General features: G+C 42.2%; 1 protein-coding gene across 8 annotated transcripts in view; it reads left to right on the top strand.

Annotated features, from left to right (window-relative positions):
* The window catches only part of TIAM1 (TIAM Rac1 associated GEF 1), a 359,691-nt gene that overhangs the window by 313,230 nt on the left and 25,977 nt on the right, over window positions 1-20,484 (top strand). For 5 of the 8 annotated variants that reach the window (XM_014866485.3, XM_070488754.1, XM_070488753.1 and 2 more), the window contains 5 exons: window positions 3,241-3,344; window positions 12,642-12,821; window positions 14,407-14,475; window positions 14,775-14,900; window positions 19,926-20,034. In XM_014866485.3, the coding sequence (XP_014721971.2) occupies window positions 3,241-3,344; window positions 12,642-12,821; window positions 14,407-14,475; window positions 14,775-14,900; window positions 19,926-20,034 (588 nt within the window). Of the gene's footprint in view, window positions 1-3,240; window positions 3,345-6,958; window positions 7,537-12,641; window positions 12,822-14,406; window positions 14,476-14,774; window positions 14,901-19,925; window positions 20,035-20,484 lie in introns of those variants that run through there. The other 3 variants (XM_044750688.2, XM_044750689.2, XM_044750690.2) reach the window with 3 other exon arrangements.

Below are 20,484 nucleotides of genomic sequence, written 5' to 3'. Positions count from 1 at the left end.
GTGTGTGTGTGTGTGTGTGTGTGTATTTCCCCACCCAAAGTACATCCTTTAGAGAATTTTTTAGTGAGGTTCTGTTTATGGTAAACTTTCTCGCTCTTTGTTTCTCAGATATTTTTATAACATTCTTCTTGAATAATATTTTAGACGGAAATACAATTCTATATTGATAACTTCAGCATTTGAAGATTGCCTTGCTATTGTGAAGTAATATCTTCAGGTAGAGCTTCTGGTTTTCTATTCTTTCTTCAACTTTTATTCTTATCTGTTGGCTGTTTAATCTCAGTGGTTACAGTTCTCATTTCTAAAATTTCTATTAATTTACCTAGTCTTTTTTGAAAGTCTCTCTTGTTTTTTGTTTCTTTCTTTAGTATTTAAAGCATACTCATTTGATATTCTCCATCTGGTAATTGCAGTATTACTCCTTGGGAACCTGATTCTGCTTCTTTCTGTGCTTGTAATAGTCGATTCTCGGTTCTTATTTGACCAAGTTTTATCTCTGGGCATTTATTACATGATACCATCGTTAAGGCCGAATCCCTTCAGAGTAGATTCATTTTTGCTTCGGCCTGATGCCCTTGGAATACAAATCCAGAACGACTTTAAGTTAATTCTTCATCCAGAGTGTCGTGGACTGAATGTTTGTGTCCGGACAAAATTCATACATTGACGCCCTAACCCCCGATGAGATTGTTCTTAGGAGGTGGGGCCTTTGGGAGTTCATTAGGTTTAGATGACAGTGGCCCCCATAATGAGATTAATGAGAGGAAGAGACCAGAGCTCTCCTGGCACACACACAGAGGAGGTCATGTGAGCATATAGGGAGATGGCAGCCTTCTGGAATAGGGCGGTCACCAAGAACTGAGTCAGCCAGCACCCTGGTCTTGGACTTCCGGTCTCCAGAGCTGAGAGAAATAAATGTCTGCTATTTAAGCCCCTACTCTGTGGTCTTTTGTTGTAGTAGCTTGAGCTGACTGAGACATTAGGGTTTCCTGGATGCAGTACACAGTGAAAGTTTGAATCCCATTCACCATCCACAGTGAGGCCAGCCCGTGGTTATCATCTGAGGGAAGAAACCTCCTTGCTCCCTCCCCACTCTCCTAGCCCAGAGTATGGACAGAATTCGATAGGCTTCCTTTTCTTTCTTTTTTTTCTTTTGCTAGCGACTACCGTTTTCTTTTACATCTTTATAGACTAAGGTTGTAGCCGTTCACGGGAACCATCTGAATATGGGACATTCAGTTCTCACTCTGCAGCCTGCACTGACCCGATGCCAGTTTTCTGTCTCCTGGCTTCACAGTGAAAACCGAAGGCTCAGGGCTGTGGTTCCCCAGCCGGGGTGGTCCTGCTGCTGGGAAACGAGTGGTGCATTTCTGATTGTCACAGTGGCTGGAGAGCACTAAAGGTCTTCAGTGCCCAGGAGCCGGGGAGGCTGTCTACCTGCCAAGTACACAATTTTGCTTTCAAAGAATTGTGCTCCTCCTAACACCAGTGCTTTCTTCTCTCCCTTTGGGAAACACCATTCTAGGGTGTGGGGACTGGTGGATTTCCTCAGCACTCCATGCCACTGGGACTGGCCCACTACTCCAGCTTCCTTTAATTTCTTCATTTTGGTTTCTGGGGATTTCTTGGAGCTCAGCTTTATGTTTCAAAAGGATTTTGTTATATATTTGATTTAGCCTTTCTAAGTGTTTTGTAGAAGTAGGGTTTTTTGCTTGCTTTTCAGAAGACCTAGCCCACAGTATCATTAACAGTGAAAGTGTTTTCATTCATTTTGCAGTATTTCGTGAGCATCAGCTAGACCCCAGGCATTGTGTTATCCAGTGGGGATATACAGGGTCCCAACCTTCATCTGGGGGTGCCATTCTGCAGACTGCCATGTGAGAGGTGCCCCTGTGTGCCGTGCAGCTGGCCATCCTGGTTAGGGCTGAGTTGAGCCGTGGTTCCTGCCGTCTCAGAGACTAGCACCATTAGCAGTGTCCCTAAATGAGCTTTTCAGCTCTTCCACATTGGCAATCAACTCTTCCCCTTCTTTCTGGTCCCAGCATCTAGGTCTTTGCCCCCATACAAAGTATTCAGTCATTTTTTTTCCCATGGAGGTGATGGTATGCCATGGTGGATGTCCACCAAGTTAACGGAACTTCTTTCTTTGACCGCTACCATCCTATCATAGAGGAAGCAAGTAGGTAAAGAAATGCAAGAAAATTAGATCCAGAGCAAGAGGTGGGCAACAGCTGGAAACCTCCAAGCCATACAGGTGTGTTCACATCATTGGTGCTTCATTCCAGAGGCGGGGAAGGGACCGCAGGACGCAGCCTTGGAGCAAAGTTTGCTCAGAGGTCGGCTTCCTCCCTGAGTTTCTCACCCAACTTAGAATTTGAACAGAAAGAGAGGCCAAGCAGCTTATAACTACAATGGTGTCCATGGAGTAAGGCGGCCTCTTTGTAGAGTGAGGTTTCCATCCAGAGTCCGAAAGTGGCTCCTTCCACTCTCATTTCCTCTCTTTCTTTCTTTCTCCCTCATCCGGTTATGGATAGTGCTGTCGTCCCTGATCCAGTGCCAGACTGGTTTGATTTCCACTGTCTCATCAGACTAGCTAGAGGTTTTTAAATGACCAGAGCCTTGCTACTCCAGGTGTGGTCCATGGATGTATAGTACGAATGGGTATCATCTTGGAGCTTGTAAGAAATGTAAAATTTTAGGGCCAACCCCAAATCTGATGAATCTGAATCTTCATAACATGATCCGCCAGGGGGTTCAGACGCTCCTTAAATTTGAGAAGCCCTCCAGAGGAAAGTGATTGTAATGTTCCCTCCCTTCGCTTTTGATAGAATATAGTGGGGATTACGGGACAGTGGTGTTATATGATGTTTATAGTTTGCAGGACTTGGCAAAAACAGATGTCACAGGTATTATGGACTGGATGTTTGTATCCCTGGGTCCACCTCCAGATACCATCTCATTGGGGGTTAGGGCTTCAACCCATGAACTTTGGGGGGGACACCATAACAATTATTATATATTATAAAATATAAATAAGAAAAATACACTATAATATAAAATAATAGTAGTGATAATAAAAACAGCAAAAACTAGCATTTATTGAGCCAAGATCATGGAGCTCACCCTTGGAGGGTGAACACTATCTGTACGTGTCACGAGCTTGACCCCACGTGCCCCTTGCATGGGCCTGGCTTTTAGCGGTTCCCGTTGACCCACATTTCTCCTGATTTCGTCTTGCAGGGCACGGCCCCTGCAGCGAGCAGGGCGGCAGTGCTGAGGTTGCTCCGGAGGAGACCGAAGGGCCGGACCTGGAATCCTCAGATGAGACTGATCACAGCAGCAAGGTGAGATTCTCATTTTCACGTCTCCCGTCTTGAAGCACCCAAGAATCACAGCTGATGCGTCACCTTTGCAGCTGTGTGTGGTTAGAAGGCCTCTCCACGGGACCACAGTGTTTTTACTTCTGAGATTTTGCTAAATAGGATATGAAATCCAAGTTACAGCCTTAATAACAAACCCATACGTGCGTGTAGAGGACGGAAATCTAATGAATTGAAGTCTCATTTCATGCTCTTTCCTTCCCCTATCTGCATTTGCGTGTGATGAAACAGCATCCAAAATGCGTGTGATGGGGTCAGTTACAATTTCTTGCTATTCATCGGTTCTATAATGAACTCCTTTTGCATTGTCTGTCTTCAGCTCTTGTTAAAGGTGAGCATCTTTTACATTGAAGGGAAAGAAACAATTTTTTTATTGATCCAAATAGAGCATTCCTTGATTGACTGAGCACTGTGAGAAAGTTCTTATTCTCTCTCTTTGGTGCATAATTCATCATGCTTTTATCCCATGTCACACAGAGTTCTGTGGGTCCATAACCTCTTCTCATCACAGCCTCCGAAGCACAATTTAAAAACTGTGTTACCTATATCCAAAGGACCCCTCTCCCATGAAAGCCATTGTGTGTGATTATGTTTCTGTATTTCTTCACCTTTTTTAATAATGTTGTTGACCTATTTATGTTGATCCCGCTACCTGTCTTTTTTTTTTTGTGACATTTACCAGTCACTTAACCTGAGCGAATCACATAACTTTGAATTAGACCTTTGTCTTCTCATCTGCAGCATCAGAGTGACTCTTGCCTTTGTCCACTGACCGGACGATTGGATGTGCCAAATAATGTAATTATGGGAGACACATTGATAATGGAAATATACTATTCAAATGTGAACCATTATTTTAAAAACCTACATTTTTATGTGTGTCCTTTTTAATCTCTTTCTGTATTTGTATTCAGTCATGTGTCACTTAACATAGTTCTGAGAAATGTGTCAGGCAATTCCATTGTTGTGGGAACATCATAGAGTGCACTTACACAGACCTAGATGGCGTAGCCTGCGACACACCTAGGCTCTATGGGACTGATCTTATGGGACTGCCATGGTATACGCGGTCCATTGTTGACTAAATCGTCATTAAACAGTGCGTGACTGTATCTCTGTAAAATTTTCTTGAATGTATGTTTGACTATCTTCAGTGTCTGTTTTACCTAGATATGTTTCTCTTTTATTCCCATAAAATCATCATTCTCAGTGTCTTTTTAAGTTGAGCACAGTATAAAATTTAACATTTTAAAGTAATTTACATATTTATAAATTTCATATTTATATGAAATATTTATATGAAATTACATATTTATAAATTTATAAATTATAGACTGAAAGGCTTTATGTGGTTGGTTATTAATTAAAAAGCAACTGAATGGAAATACACACGTCTCAGTTAAAGCCAGACAAACTAACAAAAACTGGCTTAAAGTTGCTTTTTATCTTTGTGGCTCTTTCCTTCCTTTTACCTATTTTTGTTGGGGTGGGGGGTCAGGGAGGGTCAGTTGCCCTCAAGAGAAACAGATATTTCCACACTGAGGTTGGTTACTTTAAAGGGTATTTATTAAGTTATTCTATTATTGAAACTAAAAATGTTACTTCTCAATTTCTTATTTGATTTGGGAATACGTTATTTTTTCCTGTATCTAAAACATTTATTTCTCCATATTTTTTAGTCTGGATCACTTTTACCTCATTGCAATAGCCCAGTGTTCTCATCCCCTTGTGGATTTTGAGAGATTGTTTCTGTTTTAAATACAGTGAGTCATGAGTCCTGAGCAGAGTCCTCCGTAATATCAGGTCTGGCAGAGAGTGGAGAGGAAGGATGAGGTCCCAGGGTCTGGTTGTCTGACCCTGGCTGAGTCTCTGACTTGGTGCCTCCTTCTCCGGAGAACAAGACCCTGAAACTCATCTGGAACTGACAGGGTCAAATGTAGGAACAGGGGCCGCTGTTCCTGGATTTCCCTGTAGAGATACACGGTGCGCGTTCATAAAAGAGAATTTCTTCCAAATTATTGACGGGTTTGGGTGATGATTTGGGTATTTTTAAAGATTATGTGGTGGACTGCATTGAAACCATAGATTCATATTCCTTTTTGCTAGGTTGGACGTAGTGAGCCCTATGTGACTCTGTACCCTGAAATACTCCCTAGTTTGGGTTTGATTCAGATTTTATCTTCTTTATTTGAACTATTCTGTTATGCAACCCAAGTTACTTAACTAAAATAGCCTTTAATGAGTTAAATTTCTCACTTTAAGGTTTTTGCTTTCAAATATCCAAATTGAGCAAATATTCTTGGAGAAAGGGTCTTACTGTGTATTATTATGGTAAATAAGAGCTAATACTTATTTAGTGTCTTGTATATATCTGTTCCATATTAGCTTATCTCACCCTCACAATATTTCTCAGAGAGAGATACTGTTATTCCCCTTATTATATAGATGATGATACTGGAACAGAGGTTAAGCAACTCCTGAAGGTCACACCACTCTGAGATGGTAAAACCAGGCCTTGTGTTGTTAACTGCTATGTTAAAACTACCTTCTGGACAGATTGTTAAAGTCTCGTGTTAAATACTAAGTTTCAAAAAAGGAAGGAATTAATTAATTCGCGGTGCTATAAGCCAGTTAGATATATACCCTTTAGCCACTTGAATATTTTACTGATGCTGAAGCTTTCAGCGTCTTTTTTTTAAGTAAGAGCAAGCATATATCGTATATTTCTTGATTAACATTAAATATTTTTTTTGCTACGTCTCCTATATCAGTGTGTAATTTTTCTTGAGAATAAACCAAACATTAATTTTTTTAAGTTGTGAGCTGTCTGAACACAGAAGGGTCATTTAGCCTTAATTTGAATGCACCAGACTGGTGTAGAATAGAAAAATAAATAAGTAAAGGAATAAATGAAATGAAACAACTAATCATCTTTTGTTCCGGTTGAACATGTGAGGACTCTTGATATTTTTGTTTAATATTTTTGCTGTTCTTCCTGAATGAATTATTTTAGGAAATATTGGGCAGGATAAAGAGAATGTATGTTGGAGTTGTATGTGTTTTCTGATTTTTTTAAATGGCAGTTTTTGCTGCACACAGCCTTTGTGGGTTGAGCAAGTAAGTAATTGCCAGCTTGTTGCTGAGCGGTGGTGGCCCTGGAATGTCACATGTAGTGGGGTGGGGGTTGGGACTTTCACACTGCAGGGCCAGCCTAGTGGCCTTTCTCTTTGTGAGCCACCCCCTTCCTCTGGTGGGGTGACAACCTCAAAGGGCCTCCTCACCAATGGCTGCTTGTCCCCCAGCTTCTAATTGAAAACTCTTGTGTTGGAAATGAATGCTAATGAGCTGCAGGCTGTGGTGTCAGGCGTTCCTGGCGCCCTGGCAGCTGTGATGTTGTTTTCCATTTAGCAAATGTATTAGAATCATTTCCAGAACATTTCCATTCTGAAAGCCCTTTTTGCTTTTTCATCCCAATTCGGATGCTCTCGGAAATGTCAGCTTTGGTCACCAAGCATTAGCGGACCATGTGAAAATAGAAACTGTTAAAAAAAAAAACAAAAAAACCAGTTTTGTTTTTCAGTGCCTGCTCCCCCGACTCAGCGAGGGGTGTCTTCAAAGTTGCGGGAGGAGCCGGGCGGGTGTAAGATGCCCGTGCGGTGCCTGCCGCTGGCCAATCAGCTGATCCCGTCCGCAGAGCCAGCCGCTCACATCCCGGGGAGGCATTTTCTGCTTTGGCTTTTGCTTCTTTTGGCTCCCCCTTTCTGGAACTTTTGTTGCTTAGCCAGGTGAAATCAAAGCATGAATTCCTGTCCCCCGTGCAGCCTTTGACACTTTCCCAGAGGGCCCGGATGGGAAGTGGGTGCTGCTCCCCGGCTTGCATGGTCGCTGTCCTGTCTGTTTTGCGGTGCGGCCGTGGGTTTTCACGGGAGAGCCGGCGCGAGCTCTCTCAGAGGATGCTCTCTTGGGAGCTGAAAGGTGTTTGGTGCTCTCGGAATATTTTCGAAAACTTCCGCTTCTGTGCCGAGCACGTCAGGTGGTAGAATTACCATGAGGATATATATTCTCGATGATGTCTGCTCTGTGGAAAATAAAGCGCAAGGCCAGGATTGAAAACAATGACAAGTCCGGTGATTCTATGTATCGGACGCTTCATCTGGTGAGCACGTTTGAAATCTAGCAAGCCTTGTTTATGTTACAATTTTCCAGCTGAATTGTTTCCCTACCCAAAGGTTGTTGATTACGCTCCTCCCATTTTCCCCACGTTGTATCCTTTTTCCCTCTAAAGCCTCTTGTTGATAAGGAGTATATATTTTAACATGGGGGTGGGGCGTCTTTAGTTGGTGTGAAGTCTTTCTGCCTGACGTCTTTCCTTGTATCTATTTTTTCATTCTTAAATGGCAAGAAGATGTATTATGTATTTTTTAAACTGTGTTATTTAAATTGTTCCTCCTTTCTTTTGGTTGTTGAGATTTGGAGCATGTCTGTGTTGGATGTATGGCAAAGCTCCTCCTGCTCGCCCTGGATCGGGTAGTCTGACTGTCCAGCCGGCATTTCTGGAAGGAGAATGTTCAACTTGCCTCCTGTAAACTCTCATGTGCTTTCGGCTTTCTTTCTGCTGACTTGAGATAGAGGTGGATGTCGAAGTGTTGGCTCAGGGGATGTGTTCACGGGTTAAGGTCCGCTGGTCTCTATTGGACATGTCAGTTCCCGCAGTAAATGTTGACTCCCTAATAAGAAAATTTAGTGGGTTGATGGTAAGGAGTAATTTAACAAAATCAACTTAAACTTTTTAATAATTTAATATTAACATCAGAGTCTACTGACTATTGGATTTTGTGTCATTGAATGAAACTTGAACTTTGACAGTGAGTATGTCTCGTTTACTCAGATGTGTTTCTTGGATGTTTCTTCTTCAAAGATTATTCTTCAGGAGACCGAGAAGGTGGTAGAGAACTCTAGGGGTTACCATTGTATATAATGGTCTTTGAAATGATGGAGTACATTGCCTTGGTGTTTGTCCCTAAAAAACTTGAATAAAGGTTATGAGATTTTTAGGCCGCTGCGGCCCCTTTAAATCTGTAGGATGTGTTAAATCGGTCAGACTCAAAGGGACAGTTTTAGGACTCGGAACTCATCTAGAGATAGAAGGTGCCTTTAGTGGTTGCATAACAGGAAGAGCTTAAACAGTTGGGCAGCTTGAGTCGATAGTGTGTACTTAAAAGTCTGCCCCGTCTCTTTTTTGTACTTTGTTTTCATCTTCCCCAGGAAGAAAGCGATATTATAAATGCTGAGCTTGATGCTGGCCTCAGCAAAGTGGCCTGTTTCCTCCTGCAGTTGCCCTATTCGTGTCTGTGTGTTGGTTGGATAATTCTTTGTCCCGACAGGGGAACAGTTCTGCTCCCCTTTCTCAGTTTTAAGCTGGCAGCTCTGAAATGCCTGGAAGTGCTTGTCTCTGCAGTCCTCAGGTTGGGGAGGGGTCCAGGCTTCTCCCATTGGAGAAGGCTTAGCTGTCTTCTCCCTCTTGGTGATCCTTCTCTGCTTGTCTCAGTTCTAGAAAACTTGGCTTTCAGGAGCGAGCTGAGAACCTCCGATGGCAGCTGCTTCTCTGGGCACTTCTGGCCTCAGTGCTTGGTGTATGAATGACGGGATGCCACATAACACTCAGTGGTGGAGTGGGGAAAGCACCGCACTGCATTCCTCTTACATCCTACGACATGCTGAGCTACGTAGAGATGGTCCCCATGGGTTTCGATGTAAAGAAGTGGGGCCATAGTAAGGGGGCAGGGCAGGGGACTTGAAAGCGGGGTCTCAACATGTAAACTCTTTAGATTAGAGGCGTTCTAAGAAGACCTGCATTTCATACCTCCTTCTAAGGATACTTTTTGGGTAATATTTTAGTAAAGCAAAATTCTCAAACTTGATGACAGCCTTTTCAGTTCATCGTTTCCTAGCAAAAATTCCATTAAGAACCTTGTAAATAACACCACTTGACAATATAGGTATTATATATAACTTGTAATTCTGTTTTATTCTTCTTTATTTAAATAACGTGGAATTGACAGTAAACAGATTACATCCGTTTCGACTCGGTTTCTTGTGGTAAACCTGAGAGTTTACAGCTTGACTCAGAGAACGGGGCTGCCAGCGGAGAAGCAGCTCTGCCCCCTCCTCAATTTCAGACACCACCTGGCTAAATCTGTCCTAGCCTTAGGAATGTGTCTACTGAGGAGGGGATGCCTAAGGCTGTGAACTCTCAGAAGAGAACTCAAGGGAAGTTTTAGGTGTCCCCTGGGATGCGGAAGGTATTTCCTGATATAATTGAGGACTTGGCTCAGGGTGGAGAAAAGTGAGTAACCTGTTTGGGTAGGAGAAGTTGGGTCGGAGGTGGCTAGGTGTAGAGCATTAAAAGTCAACATCCCACTAACCTAAGCTTTCCTCATGGGCCTGCTTAAAACGAAGGATGCCAGACCTTAGAGATGGTGAACTTTACACAGGCAAAGTCAGGACTCCTACTCACACTCATAAAAATGGAAATCTCAAAGTATTTATGGTGAGACAGAGGGAATGAAACCCCAAAAACGCCATCCCATACTTTCCATTATTATACCCAAATAGAGTGAGAATGGCAAGTCAAAGTGGTGTGACTTGGAAGCACAAAGCGAAGCATCTTTTGGAATTTCCTGCCTTTGGTGTGTGTCAGAGCCCCAAGGTGGTAACCTTTGCCTTTTCTTAAAGTGTGGGGCATCCTTGGTATAATATATGAGGACGCTGGATTTCACTTGGCAGCTTATCTAAATGATAAAGCTGTAGAAAGATGTACTGTGTCTCTGATGGGCATTCAATGATAGACTTATCATGACTTGTAGCTTTCATATTAATTTGCATATAAAGGACAGGTGGCTGTTGTTATCGTTGGGACATTTAGAAAATCACTGTGTAAGCAAAGGTACCAGTTATACATTTGTTGTGTCGGGTTCCTGTGCCGAGTGCCAAGTCAAAGCAGCAAAGGAGAGTTTGGGATAAGCTGGAGGGCAGGGCACTTAGTTGTCAGCCGTTACCATCTGTCCATGGGCTTTTCATTTTGCTGAGGTTTTTCTCCCCCCATCATGTCTATGTTATAATGCAGTTACCTATTACAGTTATCATTGGGTCATCTAACAGATGCGTGGACATTTTTGTTAAAATGGATCTACTTGCTCCTTTTAATTTTCAAGACAAAGCTATAATTTACCTGTATATTTAAGGATGATGTTGAGTTCACAAAACCCTGACATGGAAACAAGCTTTGATTAAAAACAAATTATCTTTTTTTTCCTAACTGTCTGAAACACAGATCCATAGAGAACTTGAATAGTGCCACTGACAGGTGACTAATACTTTCTGGCAAGTATGACCAGTGTTGATGCTGGTAATAAATAAGCTGTGGTAATTGTAAGATAATTGGAATAGTAATTAGGGATTTGCTCCTGGCTCTCCTCTTCCCTGTCCTGACTTTGCTGCTAAGGCATCCTTGTTAGGTTCTCACTTCCCACTCCCTTGTACTGTCTTTATTCCAGGCTTCCTTTTCCTTGGGATGTTCTAATGAGGGAAGGCCTGTTAATGTTAGCTGCCCTCCTCTGTGTTGAAAAATTGCCCCCATGGAATACGCTTTAGCTTCTCTGCCCTCCAAAATGTCAGCCTTGACCTTCAGCCCTGTGTACCATCTGTTTTGGGGAAGATATTCTCATCTTCCTCCTGGGTAGATGGGTGAGAGAAGAAGTGATTCTTTATTTACACAGGTCTTTATTGGAAATACTTTATGCCTAGGGATGAATTAGACGATAGTAGCAGAGAAGAGAAGTATGAGAAGGCAGCCATGACCTTCAAGGAGATACCCATCAAGCATTTGTCAATGAGCCAGCCCTGATGGCCTAATGGTTAAAGTTGGGCACATTCCACTTCAGTGGCCTAGGTTCGGTTCCCCAGCCTCAGAACCACACCACTTGTCTGCCAGTAGCCGTGCTGTGGTGGTGTCTCACATAGAAGAACTAGAAGGACCTGCAACGATACACAACTATGTAGTGGGGCTTTAGGGGGGTGGAAAGGAAGAAAAAGGAGAAAGATTGGCAACGATTAGCTTAGGGTGAATCTTCCCCTGCAAAAAACAAACAAAAAAATCATTTGTAGAGCAGTGCATTTGAACACATATTAATAAGCTAGATTTTGTGCTACAAAAGAGCCTCTGGAGTAATTCCCCAGAGAGCTTTAAAAAATAGTGACACTTGCATGTCCCATCGCGGAGATTCTGATTGACTTGATATGGAGGGTGCACTGGGCGTTGGGAGGTTTCCAGGCTCCCCAGGTGATTCCAGTATGCACCCAAGCTGGAGAACTGCTGGTCCCACAGGGTTCTCAGCAGCCTCCCTACATCCCTAGACTGATGCTTTGGAGGACTGTTTTGCTTACCTTGAAAAGTTGGCATTTTAGAATCCTGGAATCCTGAACTTCCACCTGAATCATCCCGGACATAGATTAGATAGAGACTGGGCTCTCCCATTGAGGCCGTGCTCAGGGCCCAACACCCTTTATTCCTAGAGGGGAGTGGTATCTTTCTGCCTTTGGTGAAGCTGGAGAGGTAGAAACTTTTTTTAAGTATATGGGTATCTTTCATTATCTGGAAAATTGCCTCAGTGTCCGTTTTTAAGAGAGCCAGGAAGAATCTTAGCTTATAAAACCATCTTCCAACATTGCAAAGTAAGTATGTACAGCACACTTAACTGGGAGTCTGATAATGAATGATCCTTGTATTTTGTGTAAAATGCACTTAAGTTCTCTGTGTCTCTGTCTCTTCTCTTTGGGAAGCTTCTTGCAGTGGTTAAGAACACAGGTTTTGAACCACACTGCCTGGTTCAAATCCTACCTCGGTCATTTTTGAGCTGAGTAATCTTGGATGAGTTACTTAACCTCCCTGGGCCTCCACTGTCTCAGCTGTTATGTGGGGATGCTAATAGCCCTTACATGCCATGTAGGAGGATTAAATGGCATCGGACCAGTGCCTGGTGTGCAGTGAGCGCCCAGTCTGTGTCAGCAGTTGTTCCTATGGTGGTTGTGAGCATTCAGTGAGCTCTCATAGGTGTGGAACAATTTGGGGAAATGAGAGATGTAATTCGTGTGTGTCGGGTCACTAACCAGGAAGAACACCGTAGGAGGGTCAGCTGTCAGACAAGTCACTCTGCTGAGGGATAACTGCGTCTGCCTTGCCTTTTAAACTGTGCTCTGAAGAGTACGGAACAGGTGGCCGCATTTTGCCGCAGTCTGCATGAGATGAACCCCTCTGACCCGAGCTCATCTCCCCAGGACTCGGCCGGGCCTCAGCTGGCCACCATGAGACAGCTCACGGACGCCGACAAGCTGCGCAAGGTCATCTGTGAGCTGCTGGAGACGGAGCGCACCTACGTGAAGGTGGGTCTGTTCCCCTGCCTCCCTCCTCCCGAAGCAGGGAACGTGGTGTGGTGATACTGTTTTTGACTAACCACAGAGCCAGATCACGGTACTGAAGAGTAGCTTGGTCCCTCCTGTGAAACTTGGCCTTTGTTCTGAAAGTCGAGGTCTCCTTTTGTGCTTTAAGGAAGCACGTCAATTCCTAGAGAAATTCATCGACGTATGTAACTGACCGACTCACTGAGAAAGGAGATAATGGTAAAGTAGTAAGTGGTCCTCTGACCTTTCTAAATATGTTGTTGAGCTGATACTAAAACTGAATTTGATTTTGGAAAAATTTAAGGCTATTTATCTTAAAAATCTAATTTGAGGGGCTAGCCTGGTGGAGTAGTGATTAAGTTCGCACACTCTGCTTTGGTGGCCCAAGGTTGCCAGTTTGGATCCTGGGCATGGACCTGTACCCTGCTCATCAAGCCATGCTGTGGCAGGCATCCCACATAGAAAGTAGAGGAAGATGGACATAGATGTTAGCTCAGGGCCTGTCTTCCTCAGCAAAAAAGAGGAGGATTGTTGGCAGATGTTAGCTCAGGGCTGATCTTCCTCAAAAAAAAAAAAAAACCAAAATCTAATTTTAGTCTAGGCAGAAAGAAAGTGTCTGTTTTCCTTGTATTATCACTTGTTCTGACGTTTAGTTCTATTCCTATAACTATATAATTTATTCCTAAATATTTTATAATATGTATAACTATTGTTTAAAAATGATTAATGAAGACAATGTGGGTGATACAAACAAACTTTATTTAGCGCTTCATGAAGTGGACAGTCTCCTTGGAGGGCCGCAAAGTGGGGTGAAAGACGAGAAGCTCCTTTTATAGGATAAAGAATAAAGAACAAGGAAGAGACAAACGGACACTGATTGGCTGAGGCCACACAGTTAGTTTTGTTTGGAGAGAGAAAGACCAGAGTTGGCTTGGCGTTTGGGGGTTGGCTGACTGGATAGACTGTGTTTCTGGTCAAGTGGAGCATTTACAGGGATGTGAAAATTGTCTGTTTCCGTTTGCTTATGTGACACCCCGGTCAGGAGCGGCTTCATCTTGGGCCTGCAAAGTTATTTCAACACTGTATAATTTATAATATACTCCTTAACTACATAATTCCTGTAACTATAACAATTGTATAATTAGATATTCCTATAACCATATAATTTAGTAGTATATAGTTATATGTTACAACAGTATGATCTGTTTTTAGTGATCTATTTTAGTCATTAAATCAGGGGCCAGCAAATTATGGCCCTAGGGCCAAATCTAAGCCCTTTGCCTGTTTTTACAAATAAAGTTTTATTGGAACACAGCCACGTGCATTAATTTATGTATCATCTATGCCACTTTCCTGTTATAGCAGCAGAGTGAAGTAGTTGTGACAGAGACCATATGGCCTGCAGAGCCTGAACTATTTACAGAAAAGCTTGGCTCGTTCTTTTTTTAATGAACCTTAATGAGCTTGAAGACTGTAGTGTTAGCCTTTGGGGCATAATCTGGTTTTTCTCCCTTAGATTCTTTATAGACTTTTAAATGTGCTAATGAGGTATCCTTTCAACCCTTAGGACTTAAACTGTCTCATGGAGAGATACCTAAAACCTCTTCAGAAGGAAACTTTTCTCACCCAAGATGAGGTATGGTGGAAATTGTCTTAACTTTGTGAGGGTCACACTGCAGTTTGACTTGTGATAAGGAAGGAGTGGGGAGCATGTGCAACACTGAAAGCATTTTGAATTCATTTAATTGTAATAAATAGGTCAAATCCTTGACTGCTAAGCTCTTTGCTTGTACTTGGAGAGGAAGAAGCTGCCCCCAGCCTCTGGTGTTGGGATCATTATCTTAATTGATGAGTCTTGATAGAAAAACGTCAGATGCCAATATGTTTCTAAATGCTAATGAAGGACGAGGTGGATTAAATTTTCTCATTTTCCAGCTTGATGTGCTCTTCGGAAATTTAACCGAAATGGTAGAGTTTCAAGTAGAATTCCTTAAGACTCTAGAAGATGGAGTGAGACTGGTACCGGATTTGGAAAAGCTTGAGAAAGTCGATCAATTTAAGGTAAGTCTCAGCCTCAGTTGGTATAAAGTTGAGTCCTAATGTCGCTGGTGGGTTATCCTGTAGGGTGAAGCTGAATCTCCTGGTTACCATCACAGGAGGCAATATGCTGTCTTGGGTAAGTTCTTGGCTCGTGATGTTGAGTCTTCATCGGACTGCCAGTGAGGGTCAAGTCCTCAGGGGATTCTGGGAGCACTGTGTCTTGCTTGTCTGGCTAAGGTAAAACCAGTGCCGTCAACTTCATTAAACTGGTGCATCTGCTGGCTTCTACTCTGGAAGTTGGAGGAACGTTCACCTTCCATTCTGTTTAGGTGGGGGCCTTCAATGCTTGCTACTAGCAAATTAGACTAGCACCCTTGGTTTCCCAGTAAACAGATTAATTTATCCTGTTCCAGGAAACTTTGCTTAACGGAAATACTTATCATTATCCAGGAGAAAGACAATCTTCCAGCACACAGTGTCCTTGTAGCCTTAATGAGGATTTATGAGGAGTCCCTTAGTGAGGATGCTTACGGCTTATTTCCTCCTCCTCGTTGGCTTTCCTTTATTGCAGAGATTTCCTGTGCTGCACTTGCAATCGACAAAGCTCGTTGATTCGTGCACACTGGTGTTGGCTTACATGTCACCCTCATGTACTTTTAAAAAACAGATTAGTTGAAGTATAATTGACATACAATACACTGCATATATTTAAAGCGTACAATTTGGTGAATTTTGACATATGTCTACAACTGTGAAACCATCACCACAATCAGGATAATGAGCATAATCATCGCCCCCAAACGTTTTCCCTGCTCTTTTGTGATTCCTTTCTCCTGCTCTTCCCACCTCTGAGCCACAGGCAGCTATGCTCTGCTTTCTGTTACCATAGCTAGTTTGCATTCCGAGATTTTATATAAATGGAATCATGCAGCATATACTCTTTTTAATGTGACATCCTTTCCTCGGCATAATTATACTGAGTTCCATCTGTGGTGCTGCATATGTCAGTCTATCAATAGTCTATGCTTTTTTATTGCCAAGCAGTATTCCATCGTATGGATGCACTACACTCTGTTATCTGTTCACCTTTCTTGGGCATTTGGATCGTTTCCAGTTTTTGACAATTACGAATGAGACTGCTATGAACATTGTGTGTAAGTTTTAGTGTGGATCTTTGCTTTCATTTTTCTTGGGTAAATAGATACCTGTGAGTGGAATGGTTAGACCATATGGTAGGTGTGCTTTTAACTTTTTAAGAAACTGCCAAACTGTCTTCCAAAGGCATTGTACCAGTGCACCAGTGTCCACTCTCACCAGCAGTTTCTCTTCTGTCTCATGAGGTCATGGTCACTCTTTTTAATTCTAGCCATTCTAACAGGGATGTGGTGGTGCCTCATTGTGGCTTTAATTTTAATGTCCCTAATGACATGACAATGGGCGTCTTTTTATGTGCTCATTTGCTTTCAATATATCCTCTTGGGTGAAGTATCTTTTCAGATCATTTGTCCTTTATTGTATTGGGTTGTTTGTTTGCCTGTTATTGAGTTTGATTGTTCTTTGTATATTTTGAATGTAAGTCCTCTCCCAGATGTATGGTTTGTAAATACTTTCTCCTCTTCTGAGGCCTGACTTTTCATAGTGTCTCTCAAAGAGCAGAAGTAGTCTTAAATTTTGATGAAGTCTAGTTTCTCAAATTTTTCTTTTTTGGGGTCATACTTTTGGTGTCATATCTATGAAATCTTTGCCTAAGTGAGGGTCATAAAAATTTTCTTCAGAAGTTTTGTAGTTTTGAGCTTTATATTTAGGTCTCTGATCTGTTTTGAATTATATTTGTTATGGTATGATGTATGAATCAAGGTCTGTTTTTCTCTTTTTTTGAGGAAGATTGGCCCTGAGCTAACATCCATGCCCATCTTCCTCTACTTTGTATGTGGGACACCTGCCATAGCATTCCTTGATAAGCAATACATAGGTCCACACCTGGGATCTGAACCGGCAAACCGTGGTTTGCCAAAGCAGAGTGTGGGAACTTGACTGCTACGCCACCAGCTGTTAACAGGGTCAATTTTGTTTTGCATATGAACATCTAGTTTTTCCAGCACTATTTGTTGGAATGATTTTTCTATCCTTTTCCACTAAGTTACTTTTGCATTTGTGTTGAACTTAAGTTAAGTTGTCCATATGTGTGTGGGCCCCCTTACGCTCTGACTGTCTTCTAACACATGCAGAAATCTGGCTGTGTAATGTCAGCACACAATTATAGGAACTGAGGGGAAGACTAGCTTGTCTATCTTGATATGTTTTTTGTGTCAAGTCTTTAAAGAGCCTCTCTTCAACAGGGGCTGTTTAGAATATGCACACATTCACACACTTAAGTATATGAATATATATTTATATATAGTTACATATTTTCTTTGGATATAATTTCAGACAAGTTGTAAGAATAGTACAAAGAATTCCTGGATACCCTTCGCCCAGATTCCCCAAATGTTAACATTTAACCACATTTTCTTTATCCTTTCTCTCCCTTCCTGTCTCCTCTGTGTATATTTGTGTGTGTATGAGATATAGAATATAATTTTTTTTCCTGAGCCATTTAAGAGTAAGTTGCAGGCATAATACCCTTTAACCTTAAATACTGCGTATAGATCATTTTCTTGTGTTCAAAAATTGCTTTAAGCGAGTTCATTGTCTCCCCTCTTCAAGGTGGTCATGCCATCCGTTGAAATACAGTTTGGTTCATCAATTTCTGTTTGCAATGATATATATTTTCTAAATTAATAAATTAATTAGTAGCACAGTAGAATGCTTGATAAGGGCCAGGAGTTTGTCACTTAATCAAAAAAGTTGACTGATGAGGAGCCTAATAAAATGGATACAGACATCCCTTAAAAAACGTGGTTTTAATCTGAAATAGCTAACGTTCAGTCTTTTGCTGTGGGGCCAGTTCATTGAGTTTGGGTCCAGGTAATCACTTAAGGAGAGTTGGGTGGACAGAACTGTGAGACGAACATGACTGTGTTATGGGCAGAGTTCTTCTAGGGAGGGTTGGTGCACTGGTTCTAAAGCAAGTTCACTCCACATGGTCATTGTTCTAAATTCTATTTAAGTGGGACCCTCTTCCCTGATGTTCGCTCCTTTGGTTTATTGTATAATCTGGCAATTTCCATTCCATCTGTAAAGCAGGGCTACTGATGAATATTCACGGCCCGGGGGTTTCTCTCCAGCACCTCTGAGTTAGCTTCTCCAGTCAGTGCTCGCTCCGAAACCTGTTGCTATTGCTTTCCACCATTGCTGCTTTGTTTAAATCCTGGTTGTATATTTGCCCAAAATATAAAAACTTGTTAAAATGTTCAAATCATGTTGCATAGAACACTAGTCCTAAAGCAGTCTTAGAAAAAAATAGTTTTGGTCCGGCCCGGTGGCACAGCGGTTAAGTGTGCACCTTCCGCTTCGGGGGCCAGGGTTCGCTGGTTCGGATCCCGGGTGAGGACATGGCACTGCTTGGCAAGCCATGCTGTGGTAGGTATACCACATATAAAGTAGAGGAAGATGGGCACGGATGTTAGCTCAGGGCCAGCCTTCCTCAGCAAAAAGAGGAGGATTGGCAGCAGATGTTAGCTCAGGTCTAATCTTCCTCAAAAAAAAAAAGAAAGAAAAAAATAGTTCTGAGGTCGAATAAGTTTTAATAAAATTTCTGCATGGAAATTTGCCATGTCCCTCAGCCTCTGAGCAGCTCTGTGAAGTCCTGAGGAAGAGAAACGCAGGGCAAATGCTGCCTTTTAGTATGAACCCCTCACATTTGTGCACACTCTGTGCCCTAAGATTGCTTTTTAAGACCAGAAGAGTAAATGACGACCTTAACCTTCTATCTGTGGTTGCTGTATGGTAAGTACTTAGTAAATAGTAAGTTAATCAAATGAGTGACTTGATATATGGCTCAAGGGAGGGGTTACATTTAGAACGTGTTCTTCATAACTTTGTTTAATTATTGACTGTGGCTCAAAGGGTAACTCTCACTGGTATCCTCTCAGTCACGGGGGTGAGGTGGGGCAGGGGGCCCTTGAAAAGTAAAAGAAGAAAGTAAAACATGGAGAAAAAGAATTTAGGCCTCTCATCGCCAATTATCTGTGGTCCACAACCTTTTTTGTTGTTTTTAGTAGACAGTCCATCAGAATTCTCTGCGTTGTTCATTAGATAAGATGCACTTTGGGGAACCCAATTTATCACTTAAATCTAGAACCTTATTTTTTTTGCTTGGAACTTAACTTTTCAATTCTAAGCCCAAATGAGCAATACCTCTGTCTGAGCAAGACTAGGTCAATGTGAAGATATAGAAGATATTTTTCTGAGGCCTGATCATTCATATTTATAATTTATATTTATATAAAATATGTTGGATAAAAAGTATCCCTCCTCAGGCATATTAAATTCCTAATAGGGGAGGTCTCCACCCAGTTTTGATCCTTTTCGGGCAAAGGGTATGGGCTGGTGAGGTGAAACCTATTTCCCATAGTTGAGCGTGTTTCTTCCTAATAAGTGTGTTTCTTATGTTCTTATCTACTCCCTGCGAGAAGAGAGCGTGGCGTTGGAGAGGGTGGGGTTAGTGATCAGGGAAATATGTTTTCTACTGTTTGGATGTATGCATTTCCTGGCCTTTTTGTTTGGTTTGTCCCTTCTTTCTCTGAATAGAAGCCGAGAGAACTCAGATTTCTGCCTTTCCCCAAATGCCGTATATATTTTCTCCTTAATATTCAAACATCCCAGATAGGTCATTTGAAGACATAAGCCTGGAAAACCAGTGACATCTCCACTGTAATTACTCAGAAGGCAAAATCCAGCGTCTGTTTCACAGATTGATAAGCCTGAGTACTTTCTGATAGGCAGTTTCAGGCCATCAGTGAGCAGAGAAAGGCTGTGTGACAGGTGTGAAGGATGCTGATTTGGGGGGAGAGTCAGGCAGATGCCAGCTCCCCGCTACATCCTGCTGGTATTTCCAGACAAGGAGGAACATGAACTAACTGCACTTTTTCTCATTAAATCTAGAAAGTGCTGTTCTCTCTGGGGGGATCCTTTCTGTATTATGCTGACCGCTTCAAGCTCTACAGTGCCTTCTGTGCCAGCCATACGAAGGTCCCCAAGGTCCTGGTGAAAGGTAAGGCCTGCAAGGACTGGGTGGCGGGTGGGCATGTCAACTATCAATTCACATTTGTGTGACCCGCTGTGGTTGGGGGACTTTTCGATAGAAATCTAAATCATTGATGTGCCAGATAGAACTTCCAACAAGCCACAGATAAGGGCCCTGAGAAATAAAATGCACTAATATCTTGAATTAACAGTTCTGTCAGTTTTCTTGTAAATGAAAGTTTTGACTCAGCTATTTGGGGCCAGAATTGATGGGTCATCTTGCAATGATGCAAAAATATAGGGGGTTTAGAAATTGCCTGCTTTATTCCTATTTTTCATTAATTTCTTTATAACCTACCACGCTTCCTCTCCCTTCTTGTGGAAGGTCATCTTTCCCTCACCTATTTTTGTTCGTAGGGGTGTGATAATAGCCACCACCATTGCTACTCAAGTTTCGATTGTTCACGAAAATCGCTCA

Source organism: Equus asinus, chromosome 18 (assembly GCF_041296235.1).
Source record: "Equus asinus isolate D_3611 breed Donkey chromosome 18, EquAss-T2T_v2, whole genome shotgun sequence".
Classification (NCBI taxonomy): Eukaryota; Metazoa; Chordata; class Mammalia; order Perissodactyla; family Equidae; genus Equus; species Equus asinus.
Note: the sequence above shows the minus strand (reverse complement) of the source record. Positions and strands in the feature narration are given on the sequence as shown.